Raw genomic sequence first — 13365 nt, forward strand, 5'->3', positions numbered from 1 at the left:
ACAGTAGAAATATAGGAAATTTTTACACCTCTAGCTCTCGTAAGTTGATTGCTAGAAAGTGCTAGAGAACAGAAGCAGTGTACTTTGTACTGTACACTTTTTGGAACTTCCAACAAAGTAGTTCTAGATTCTTGTCTCGCCAACTGCATGAGAAATGAACCTCTTAAGGCAACTGGAAGGAGCGTTAAGAAAAATATTTGGTGCTGTAGAGGAAGAGAAGGTGTTTCCGAGAAAAATGTATGCCAAAATTCATGTTAAGCTTTTCAAGTCAGCATGAAGATGATTTGAGTCAATCAAATGATCAATTGAATCATTTGAAATGATAGTATTGAAGAAAGGGCCGGAAAATTCATAACAGGTCAAGAAAACTAGACACCCCGATATTGGACCTTATTATTGTTGCACCTCCAATGAATATCTCAGTCACTGTTACCAAGATAAATCAGAACTTTGATGATCTTGGTCTCAACATAAAGAAGCTTCTTGAACTGTTCTCTGTATATTGGAAAGGAGAGACTAGGCCATCGCTTTAAGGAAATACAATACTTGTTTAAATTTTTCTGGCCAGAGTGTAATCGGCTTTTGCTTATCAAAAACAGGTGGGTTTTTTTTTCTCTCTTGTGTAGTGTGTGAAACAAAACTGAAAACAAATGCAAATGATAGCTGCAAGATGCAGTACACCCTTCACAAATTGTTACAGTATGATTAAAAAGGAAATATTACATACAGCAAAAACAGTTTCAGATGTCTTGTTATAAACTTTGATTATGTGCAGAATCTGTCTCTGCCAAAGTTAAATGTGATAAGCCAGTTTTACCAAAGGTGGTTGTGGTTATATATGTTTAGCATGTATGTGCATATCGATCAAGACTCTTTTCTTTGATGCTTCATGGATAACCAGGCAAAGAATGATAATTCAATAGCTTCATTTCTTTACAACCCTTTTGAAACAAAGCTAAAGGAATTTCCAGACATACATTCTGCTCTCTGATACAGCTGGCAGACAAAACAATGACAGGACTTGGGTGCAGTTCCATTTATGTGTCTCCAAGGTATGAGATGTTAATGTCCTGCAACTATTTCTTGTTTGTGAGCATTCTTTTCCATGGCATCTTAGGAACTTCGGACTAGTGAAATTTTGTGAAGAAGCTGTCATGATCATGATCATAAGCCATGGTATAATTCATGTTTCTGGTTCAAGAGAGCATTGACTGGAAAGAAGTGCAACTACAGGAAAGTGCACGAAATCCTGCTAGAAGAATCCATTATTCAGTAAATTATGAACTAAGACAAAATTTGAACATTAACAATAGTGATGAATATTAAAAATATGTAAATAAGGTATTTCTTTAAAACATGTTGTGTGAATCGGTAACTAATGCGTTCCTGGATACCAGTACTTCTTATAAAATTACTTCCTAAAGTCCTATATTTTGTTTTGGCTTCAGTTCTGTGTAGAACATCTTTTTTTCCAAGGCCCATTGGTCACGAAATTTAAACCACAGTGAAAATAAAAAATATTTGCAACCTTTAGTTACACCATCCAGCTAATTCTCTACATAGTCGCTGCTCCGACATAGACGTTTTTTCGTAGCGTGGTACCACCTTTCCAGCACCCTCATCATAGGAAGCAGCCGCCTGTGCTTTCAGCCACTTCTCTACACTGGTCTGCAGCTCATTGTCTGTGCCAAAATGCTGTCCTCCTAGCCAACGTTCCTTGTGATCAAAGAGATGATAATCAGAGGGAGCCAAGTCCAGGCTGTACGGTGGGTAATCGCTTCCCATCGAAAACACTGCAGGAGAGTCTTTGTTGCAGTTGCAGTGTGCGGCCGAGCATTGTCATAAAGAACAATGCCTAATAACATTCCTGTCTGCTTGTTTTGAATAGCCCTTCGTAGACGTTGATGAGTCACGCTGTATGAGGCTGCATTGATGGTTGTGCCAAGTTCCATTAATTCCACCAATAAAACTTCTTTTCGGTCACAGAACATGGTAGCCATTCACTTTCTGACGGAGAAGGTTTGCTTGAACTTCTTTGGTTTACTCAAGGAATGAGAATGCATCCACTGTTTGGATTGCTCTTTTGTTTCTTCATTTTTGAAATTGACTCATGTCTCGTCCTCTGACAATTTGGTTTAAAAAAATTCTCATTTAGTATGGTAGTGCTGGAGAAATGTTAAGGCTGTGTCCATTTGCTGTGTTTTTTGATGGTCAGACAGCTTCTTGGGAACCCATCTCGCAAAGAATTTTTGGTACTACAGTCTCTCACTCACGATGGTATAGAGAGCTGACATTGAAATTTCGGGATACTAATTGTTCAACACAAAAATTGTGAATCTATGATTTTCTCGAATTGCCTGATCCACTCGCTGAACAAGATCATCGGTTGACGCTCGCTTCCTTCCCTGGATCATGAAAGTCTGTTGCATCCTGCTTCAAAGTTCCTGCACCATTGCCCTACTTTGCTGTCAATCATGAAAGTTTCACCGTACACATCACTCATTCGTCAATGAATTTCGGCTGCATTGCACCCCTCAGCAAAAAGAAATCAGGAGAGCATGCACTCCACACTTGGCGGAAGACTCTCCTGTTCTAGGCAAGTTTACGTCCTCGGTGTACGCTCAGAACTGACAAGCGTGACGTGACGTGACGTGACGTGACGTGACGTGACGTGACGTGACGTGACGTGACGTGACGTGACGTGACGTGACGTGACGTGACGTGACGTGGTTGATGGGCTTACTAGAACGCTTCATCAGATTCTCACTGTGGTTTTAATTTTGCAATCAATTGGACCTTTAAAAAAATGCCCTCGTATATTAGATTTATTCTACATTTAGAGAGCATATTTATTTCCTTGATTAATAGTCAATAATTATTTTGTAGTATATATATTATTAATTATTGTAAGAAATCGTTAAAACTAGTTTCCTGAAAGTTGCCATTTTCTGTATGTGATCTTTTTTGGAGCTAACTCCTTAATTGATGAACAGTGGATAATCCTAATGAATGGGAAGTTGGGCTGCTGATGAAAAGATCAGAAGAATTCTAATGGTACCCAATGACTTACTTGCAAGATACTAGATGGGGGTGGGATAGCCAAATGACATTGCTGGTTTCTCACCAGGGTAGTTGTAGTTTGAATCTTGGTGAGTGTATGTGGGATTTTTGAAACTACAGTAGATATCTCATCCCTCTGGTTCAGATTCCACATCAAGCTGGAGGTGATTTGGAAGAAAGTTGAAGTAAACTAGCCCAAGCAAGCAATGCTCTGAAGAAGAGAAATTTGTTTGTTACAAATGTAGATCATTATCTTTTCATATAATTTTCAGAGTATCATTTATTCAATTAGTTTACAGTTGTGTATTGCTGGATTAACCATGTTTCTAATGCCAAATGTCCTTGTTGCAAACCTCAGATGAATGCAAAATGAATGATGGTAAATGAAATTTGGCAATGAGTTAGAAGGAACTGGCTGTGGTCTGTCAATACAAACTGTCCCAGCATTTGCCTGGAAGTGAAAACCATTCTCAGGACAGCTGACGGTGGGGTTCGAACCCAATTGTCTCCTGAATGCAGAGATTGGCTCCAAAGCCGTATTGTGGTAACACTTGCAGCCACTATGCTCAGTAGCCTTGTGACTCCTCTTCCTCCTCCTCGTAAAATAATCTTTTCAAACCAGTGAAATTCATAGGACAAAACAGATGTCTCCCCTGTGGGTAGCTGAGTATTAAAACCTAATCACCGTTCTTCCACTTCAGAGAAAAGTCAAACCTTTCTTAAGAATCAAGATATGTTTATACCTAGTTTAAGGGAAGTGGAGACATTGTCATACAACACATTTTTATGATAATGCAATTCCAAGTGCTGCTTTTATGTGCAGGTTAACAAACTGACCTCAAAATTTCTTAATGAAAACTTATACTCCAGATGTATTTGACCACTTAAAGAACTAGTCTTTCCTTAGGAGGTCCCTGTTAGGAGAAGGGTATACGTAATGAAGGTTTAACTCAGTTTGTCTTGTTAGATAGTCACATATCGCTATACTAGATAAGGTAAACATTCTATAGGATAATTTTCCTTATAAACAAGCATGTGAAGTATCCAAATTTATAAATATGTTACAAGCCCACTGAGTAATTAATTAATTAACCTGCTTATTAGAGCCCTCAGCTTTGCATTATCTACATTGTGAAGCAAACATAATGTTTGTTGCTGTGTGTAGCTTTTGCAGTAAATAAACTATGCTTACCCTTACAGTGTCTCTGGAAAATATCATGACTGATGTCCACGAATTGGAGAAAGGCATGGAATTGGTACGTAAGGAGGCGGAACTGCGTGGTAAGGAGAGGCACAACACTGTCCTAAGAGATTTCCTGGCTAACTCAGAAGAGAAGTTGCGCAAATTGAGAACTGATGCTGCGAGTGCTCAGTTGGCATTCCGCGAGTGTGTGGAGTACTTCGGTGAATCACCCAGAACTACAGATGCAAATACCTTCTTCTCTCTCTTAGTGCGATTTGTACGTGCATGCAAGGTAATAAATTTTTCTTTTAAGGCAAACTGTTACAGGAATTGTTACCCAAGTGTTATGTTATTGACGAAGTGGTATATTCAGATGTCTGAACCCTTTCAAGTACATTTTTGCCCATGTTAAAAGTTGCTCTTGCATTTCATTCCTCACATTTGCAATGGACATTGAATTCTATTTTAACATTTAATCTGATCCATCTTCCTGGGTACTTTAAGGCTGTGAAGGAGATGGGAGGTAGGTTATAAAACCTTCTCTTAGTCATCCTAGTAGAAGTACTCTTTCCACTCCAGGTGAATATGAAGTTAGTACCTTACATATAGGCCATTGTTTGCTTCATTCCCAAGCCAAACTCAATTCGTTAAAAGTGCATACACCAGTTACAGATAACACAGCCACACAGGTTGTAAGACTGACATTTTGGACACGCTAATTCCCGGGTGCACCATTCACGGTAAATATCAGGCGTTACGAAACCGTGGTAAAACTCTTATTATGGTTTTGTTATTAACTGTTGCACCATTGCTAATCCTTGGTTTCGAATCCGCAGTTTCTTGACGCTAGTTTTTCTCGCTATTATTAACCTCGGAAGTAATTCGAAGCAGTATTCAGAAAGCAGTGACGAGTTCAACAGTTGTCTTTAATTTATCCAGAAGGCAGTGATATTTTCGACAGTCATGTGTCTAATTTATCCAGTTACCAGTTTAAGTTTTGTCTGGAGTCGTTAGCTGTCTTTTTATTTCTAGGACGAATATTATTTAAATTATTTTACACCTGTATGAAATATTTATAATCATTTTTCTCCTTGTCAGGTCATTGCAGTCATTTTTATCTTATCTTCTGTTACAGCCCTTTATTTCTAAGATCAATTAATTTTGTTTTGTTAGGTTAGGTTATCAGTAGAGACGGGAATTTGCCTATTTGCCTATTTTATTCCTGTGCTCAGAAACGTAGGCTTTTGAGATATAAATCCGTTTCAGGTTCCTTTAAGCTAGATTTAGTTGGTTTTATTGTGCCTATAAATGCCTATTTCAGGGGTTTGTGCCTATTTGGAGTATAATTGCCTATTCGATGCCTATTTGATGCCTTTTTAATCCATTTTAAAGAAGCCGGTTTTCTTCCAGTGCATTATATTGTAACTGATGTGCTCGACAGTATTATCTTCTCATTTCTCAAGATCTGTTTACCCCAGGAACAAAAATGGGAATTCTTGGAAGTCACCAGAAATAGTTATTGAGAAATTTCCGTCAGGAAAAACAAGGAACAAATTGACCTCGAAGCCTTCAACCCCTCCAACATTCTAAGACACATGCGAGAACCAATCAACGTCGAACCCCTGTACCTCCTTCTCGATGTGAACTGTTGTACGCGTGCGCTTTATCCTCAGAACGTGTTGCAATTTATTGTGAAGAAGAAGGGTGTCTATGGCAATACCCGAAGAAAAATCATCGGGCGAGTTGGATGTGCGCTTAGGGGCGTGCAGCTGTGAGCTTTCATCCAGGAGATAGTGGGTTCGAGCCCAACTGTCGGCAGCCCTGAACACGGTTTTCTGTGGTTTACCATTTTCACACCAGGCAAATGCTGGGGCTGTACCTTAATAAAGGCCACGGTCGCTTCCTTCCCACTCCTAGGCCTTGACCATCCCATCTCCCCATAAGACCTATCTGTGTCGGCGTGACGTAAAAAATGTAATTGCGAAGAAAAATCGTCGAAGTCCTACTGGTTAAAGCGGTGGATCACAGGGGATCCCAATTTCACTATGGATGGAAAGGTAGTCTTCTGCCAAACTTGGTAAGTTTGTTTGTTCCTTTTATCTTTAATTTTCATCCACTCTGTGACAAGAGACCATCGGCGTTCTAACTCCTCGTTCAGTAATAAAATGACTATCTACATTTTAATAATACAAATTATTGAAAATTCACGACTAATATAGCATTGCAACAAACAATACGTAAATTAATAGGCCTATAAATGCTACAATGAAATGCAATCGTAGTTCAGGTACAAAAAAAAAGAAATGAACTCTGATTCAATTTATAGATAAGAAATGTGTTTTTCCACCAATCAATACACAATTTATTTTAATAGATTAAACTAGTACCGGTTTTGGCTCGGTACTAGTTTAATCTATTAAAATAAATTGTGTATTGATTGGTGGAAAAACACATTTCTTATCTATACTTTGAATCTGTCAATACGGAAAATGAAATTTATAAATAATAATACTCTGATTCAATTCCCGCGAAAATAGAGATTTACAACTGAAATATTTTATTTCTGTCTTTCTTTCTTTCTTTCTTTCTTTCTTAATCTGTTTACCCTCCAGGGTAGGTTTTTTCCTCGGACTCAGCGAAGGATCCCACCTCTACCGTGTCAAGGGCAACGTCCTGGAGTGTGAGACTTTGGGTCGGGGAATACAACCGGGGAGGAGGACTAGTACCTTTCCCAGACAGTCTCACCTATGCTGAACAGGGGCCTTGAGAAGGCATGGGAAGATTGGAAGGGACAGGCAAATAAGAGGGAAGGAAGTGGCCACGTCTTTAAGTTAGGTACCATCTCGGCATTTCCCTGAGGAGAAGTGGGAAACCACAGAAAAGCACTTCGAGGATGTCTGAGGTGGGAATTTTATTTTTTGCTAGCGGCTTTACGTCGCACCGACACAGATAGGTCTTATGGCGACGATGGGATAGGAAAGGTCTAGGAGTTGGAAGGAAGTGATAGTGTCCTTAATTAAGGTACAGCCCTAGCATTTGCCTGGTGTGAAAATGGGAAACCACAGAAAACCATCTTCATGGCTGCTGACAGTGGGATTCCAGCCCACTATCTCCCGGATGCAAGCTTACAGCTGTGCGCCCCTAACCACACGGCCAACTCGCCCGGTGATGTGGGAATCAAACCCACCTCTACTCAGTTGACCTCCCAAGGCTTAGTGCACCCCGTTCCAGCCCTCGTACCACGTTTCAAATTTCGTGGCAGAACCGGGAATCGAACCCGAGCCTACGTTGGTGGCGCCTAATCACGCTAACTACTACACCACAGAAGCGGACTACAACTGAATTGTAATTTTTTAAAATCGTGAGCAACTTTCACCAGCGCTATGTGTAGGCTCTAGTGAACTCTATTACGCTTCCGCTATGCTTTCGCGAAACATAGGGTGAAGATCGAATGTGGTGCAGCTAGGACGATATCACAGAGGCTAGACGTACAAGATGGCATGGCTTGGACGATGTCACAGCGTGTTTAACAAGGCTACAAAGACTATCTTTACAAGACCAGGCCAGTGGAAAGACCGTTGGGTCTGGATTGGTGAGGTCCGGTTCGTACCCGTTGTGCTGAGGGGGCGGAGACAATCAAAGAGAGTCTGGGGTGCGTAAGCTCTAGCATCCCATCTAGAGTTTTGCTAAATTGTGATAAAAAGTAAGTTTATGGGCGCATGCCACGACAATTTCAAATCACGCGGTTTTCTAATTTTCTACGAGGTTGGCAGTCTGGTCGGCACACATGATGCAGGATCTATTGCAGGCAACAGAAAATAGTCTTCATGACAGCTGACCTGGGTGACCAAAGTAGGCGAATAGCAACATATAAAATGTTCACAAATCTGAGATTTATAGTGCCTCCATTTTAATTTTTCTATATAAGTAAGAATACTGCTAGAGGCAGCTTGGTGAGTTTCTGGCAAGCATGTAGGAAGGATCTCTCCTCTACGCTACTCAGGTATCGTATCGCGTCATTTTCATGTTTGTTTTTTTTCACCCGGTGAACTCAACAGGAAACTGCCAGATTATAACTGAACATTTTGAGGACATATTTCCATGTAAATTACGAATTCTCTTGTTCCTATTGTAAAGTTTTCACCTCTAATAGTATTTCTCTTTTTTTAATGAAACAAATGCATGTTTATACTGTCCGACTCGTTGGATGAATGGTCAGCGTACTGGCCTTAGGTTCACAGGGACACGGGTTCGATTCACGGTTGGGTCGGGGATTTTAACCTTAATTGGTTAATTCTAGTGGCTCCGGGGCTGGGTGTGTGTGGCATATTCAACATTAGAAATCATCCTAGGACGGGCCCTCATCTTCAGACATGCACGTCGCCTAATAGGCCGTCTACGATAAAAACACCTGCACCAGGCCTCTCCGGAGGCCATAAGCCATTATTATGTTTATACTAAACATTATTGCCAATTAGCCCAGCTTTAGGAATATAAGAACATTGTAATTTAAGTCAATTTTATTATTTTTCAGATCAAATGTGAAAAAATACCATATAGATCAACATAGAAATATTGCGATGCATTTGACACGAGTACAGAAAGCGTTGTCATCGCAGCTTTTCTACCAGTCCACTGTGAACAGCGACCAACAACAATTTTCTATAGACCTGTGCACTGCAATGATGGGAGCTAATATTCCCCTTGCATAAACTGGAACATCTTCAGACTTCGACAAGCTGCCAGGAGCAGTCACCGAGTAGGAGACGAGTGGCTTTCCCCCAGTGGACTCATTTAGGGTTGTGGAAGAAGTCAGGAGAAATATTGACCAAACCTCTGAGAAGGTAGCCACTGTCAGTAAAAAGTTCCATAAGAGTCCTGCAGCAGAATCTATGATGGAAAACTACGGTAAAAGTAGCCAGGGTGCTACGAGGTGAGGTAGATGAAGCAGCTGAACTAAAACCAGATGAACTGGCTTCATTGAAATTTTGTCCAATCACTTCCTGTGATGTTAAGAGATTTCTCTCATTACAAAACATTCTGCCCGACAGGAAAACAAGATTGTTACCCGAAAACATTGAAACGTTGCCTGTTGTAAATTCATTTTATAGTAATTGAGCGTGTTATTCAATTATAAGTATTTTTTCATGCCTATTATGTTGCCTATTTTACACGTTAGTGCCTATTTACATGCCTATTTTGGCTAATTTAAGAGCCTATATGCCTGCCTATTTTAACTGTTTTTAGTGTCTATAATTCTCGTCTCTATCAGTATCAGCTAATATGGAAAAAGTAGGGTAAACGAGAACACCAACTTTTAGTGCATTTTGAAGTGAAATCCTCGCGGACTTATGTTACTTCTTGGTGAAAAAGGATTATTTCTCAGAGTTGGGAACTCGGGTTGGTCACCTATTGATTGTAAGGAGGACACCAGGGTCACTTTCTCTCTGTTCATCATCAGGATATTGTAGATATACAATACGTTGTGCCAAATCCATTTTAACGATAACATCATGACACTTTCGATGCACACATTGTGAGGTTATATCGCTCACTCATGACCGGTAAACTCTTAAATCGGATCAACAGGTAACAGGTAAGAAACTTTTGCATTCAGATGTGTATGAAGTCACTGTTCCATTAACTGGGCAGGCATCAACTCCATGAGTCATGTTATCATGGATAAGTTCTAACCGAGGTTGACGTACCCGGGAATAAGTTAGGTATTCATGGCTATTGCCCATGGAGTTCATTCATGAGGTAAGAACTGCAACAGTGTTGGAATGGAACTTTTAAATGTGTAATGTGTTATCTTCAGCCTGTAAATGAGTTTCTGATGACATGTAGTATTCCTTGAAGTAATAAAGCGTGCATGATGTCAATCTTTGCAACATAGTCTTCCTTTCTTCTTCGGTAACCGCACCCTGCTACCCAAATATAAGTCAACCCTGAATCTAAGAAGATCCTTTATTTTCAGGAGACTTTCTAAGAATTTTCTTTATCATTGTCTGTGATTTCCAGCTGTATTGCCACGAACCTACTACGCTGGCGTAGCAGGGGGAGAGGTGATACTCCCACGTGGCACATCCCAGGTGGCGGATATGGGGGTCCTAACTGGCTTGCCGGCGGACTTGAGGGAAATAAAATACCTCTCGGGGACCAAACACACAACCCCCTGTGGGTGGGGAGCGCAGACGAAGAATTCACCCACGGTATCCCCTGCCTGTTGTAAGAGGCGACTAAAAGGGGCGACCAAGGGATGATCAAATTAGAACCATGAAACTACTTGTGATTAGTATCACCACACGGGGAACACCATGGGTCGCTTTTACTTGCGCGTAGTACCACTATGTTGGGTACCAAATAGGCTTGTGATTAGTAGCAAACGAGAGCACGACGGCTTTTACAGTACCTGTGATTAGTAGCACTGTATGAGCGACACCATGGGATGAGGGAACCGATGGTTCTGGCTTGGCTGTGATTAGTACCCACTATATGAGGAACACCACGGGATAGTACGAGTCCCTGTGGTTAGTACCCTTATGTGATGAACACCATAGGTTTGCGTTGCCTGTAAATGGCACCGCAATATGCAAAAAAGCGTAGGTCTGTAATACATGTGCGAATTTCATTACCTGTGAGTAGTACCATAATGTGTGGAATACCGCGAGTCTACGCTACTCTTGATTAGTACCGCAACATGACAAATACCATGGTTCTACTTTCCTGGCGATAAGTGCCATTGTGAGGAGCCGCTGACTTGGATTTAGACCCCTTTATACTAAAAGTATCATCGATTCATTATTTTACTATAGAAGCAGTCCTTTGGTCAGTAATACTATTGTTCTACGCCAGCTTCTGTGCATGAGAGGCACTTTGAGTCAGTTCCACTGATCGTTTTAAATTCATATCCATCCATTCATTCTTTGTCCTCACGTTTTGAATTGTGGTCATTGGATGTTTTTGGGCTTCTAATTTGTCATTTCATTTCGTACCATTAGGGGCCGATGACCTAGATGTTAGGCTCCTTTAAACAACAAGCATCATCATCATCATCATCATCACCACCACCAGCTGTATTGCTACTGATTTGCTATATAATTTTGATAAGCGAATCTTCTTTCTTTGATACTTTATCTATTACCGATTTGTATAAGTATAGGAAAAGAGCAAACGAGAGAGAGAGAGAGAGGAGGGGGGGGGGAGTTAATGAATGTTATTTTGCTTTACGTCCCACTAACTACTTTTGCGGTCTTCAGAGACGCCGAGGTGCCGGAATTTAGTCCCGCAGGAGTTCTTTTACGTGCCAGTAAATCTACAGACACACGAGACCTTCAAATACCACCGGACTGAGCCGGGATCGAACCTGCCAAGTTGGGGTTAGAAGGCCAGCACCTTAACCGTCTGAGCCACTCAGCCCGACAGGTTGGGGGAAGTGAGGGGGGGGGTTAGGAATGGATCCATGTTTGTCCTCTTTTCCTATTTTTATGGCTCCCTCTTCCCACACAGACTTGCCATAGTGTTCGACAAATTGTGTGTGTTCCTTTCTTATTCCCCCACTCCTCTCTCTCTGACTTGTTGTTTACTGTCTTTAAATGTTCGTATAAGTTTTTGAATATTTCAGAGGAGAAGGGCTGCTTAAAATTCCATAAAAATATGGAGGCATTACAAGCTTATGGGTCAGTTTATTCAACCTTCGTTAACATTTAACTGCCTGTTCAAGTAATTTAACAGAGAACTTAACAAATTAGCATTTAATCAACATTGGTTAAGACTAACAATCTGTTAAACTCAGTTAACTTAACTGCCCAGGTTCAAGCAGTTAAATTCTCTGTTAGCTCAAAATATGGCAGGTGCATTAGATGCAGAACTTCTATATCTTGAATATTTGCAATATAACGGGGTGTTTTCCAGAAAAAGTTAGAAACAGAAGAGATGATTTTCATACAACAGTTTCAGTTGCTTGATCGTACGTTGGCTACAGTCAGTATGCTCCTTGAATTCACTACAAATTTTCTGCCAAGTGTCACTTTTAGCTTTGAGCACAGATCCTTTCCATGGATACTTTCTATAGTAGGTATACAGTGTTCTCCCCATAAATTTTTGTCAGCCAGGTGGCAGGAATGATCAGCCGGGTGGGAAATACTATGTAAAAAATTAATATGATGAAATTTCATTTATTCCCCTCATTGTGTTAACAGTAATATAAGACAGGTAAACATTAACTGCAAAATCGAACTATTTTAGTGTTATCATGAACATGACATACAATTATTTTGAATTTCTCGTGTTCAGCTGCTCGTTCATCATCATGTAACACTGAGACTTTCCACTTTGTTGCTGTGGTGTGCCATGCGGTTCCATGCTAATCCAGACACTGTTCGCGCATGATACTACGTGATGGTCAAGCTGAACATTTGAACTCTAATGTAATTGATGCAATTATGCTGACAATAATGAGGATTTATCATTTAAATAAACAGTATTACAGTATTTATGTTTTAATTTGGAGCACCCAATGACTCGCATATATATTAATATTATGAAACTAACACACATCTGGGTTATGTTATTCGGCCAGTCTGTAAAAAGGGCAGGGCGATGTGCATATTAAAAAGGTCCTAGGGAGAACACTGGGTATATACTTGGAAATAATTTCCAAAAGAAGAGAAATTTGAACCACACATTCTCTTCTCGGCTTTTTTTTCGTCTTCATATTGGTCTGTAGATAAACAGAAAATTCACGGTCAAGACAAGAATTCTAATGAATGTTTTCTCGCGCCTCGTTTTACAGCTGTATTCAAACAAAAGTGCATCGAAGCGTGCTCACAAACTGCATGGTTCTACCACAGCCTTCTAGATTCTCGCTGATCATGCCTCTTGTGAGAGTTAACACCATGTTAGCTAACAGTTCCCAGGAAATGTTTGGATAAAAGCAATAATCTTAACATGCTGCTAAATATTTAATGCTATGTTAACAAACTGCGTGTTAGTATTATTTTAAGTAAGATTGAATAAACCATGCCTATGTGGCGAAAGCAGCAACCTTGTTAGGGCTGGATATGATGCATACGGCACTTGATGAGTCTCTTGAAGATGTGTCTCGACACATGGTAATTTGT

General features: G+C 40.3%; 1 protein-coding gene across 1 annotated transcript in view; it reads left to right on the top strand.

Moving 5' to 3' along the window:
* Window positions 1–13365, top strand: part of Frl (formin-like protein) — a 477209-nt gene that overhangs the window by 432883 nt on the left and 30961 nt on the right. Inside the window, exon 17 of the mRNA XM_067142136.2 lies at window positions 4261–4535. Coding sequence (XP_066998237.1) covers window positions 4261–4535 — 275 coding nt within the window. The remainder of the gene's footprint in view (window positions 1–4260; window positions 4536–13365) is intronic.

This window comes from Anabrus simplex, chromosome 2, assembly GCF_040414725.1.
Source record: "Anabrus simplex isolate iqAnaSimp1 chromosome 2, ASM4041472v1, whole genome shotgun sequence".
Classification (NCBI taxonomy): Eukaryota; Metazoa; Arthropoda; class Insecta; order Orthoptera; family Tettigoniidae; genus Anabrus; species Anabrus simplex.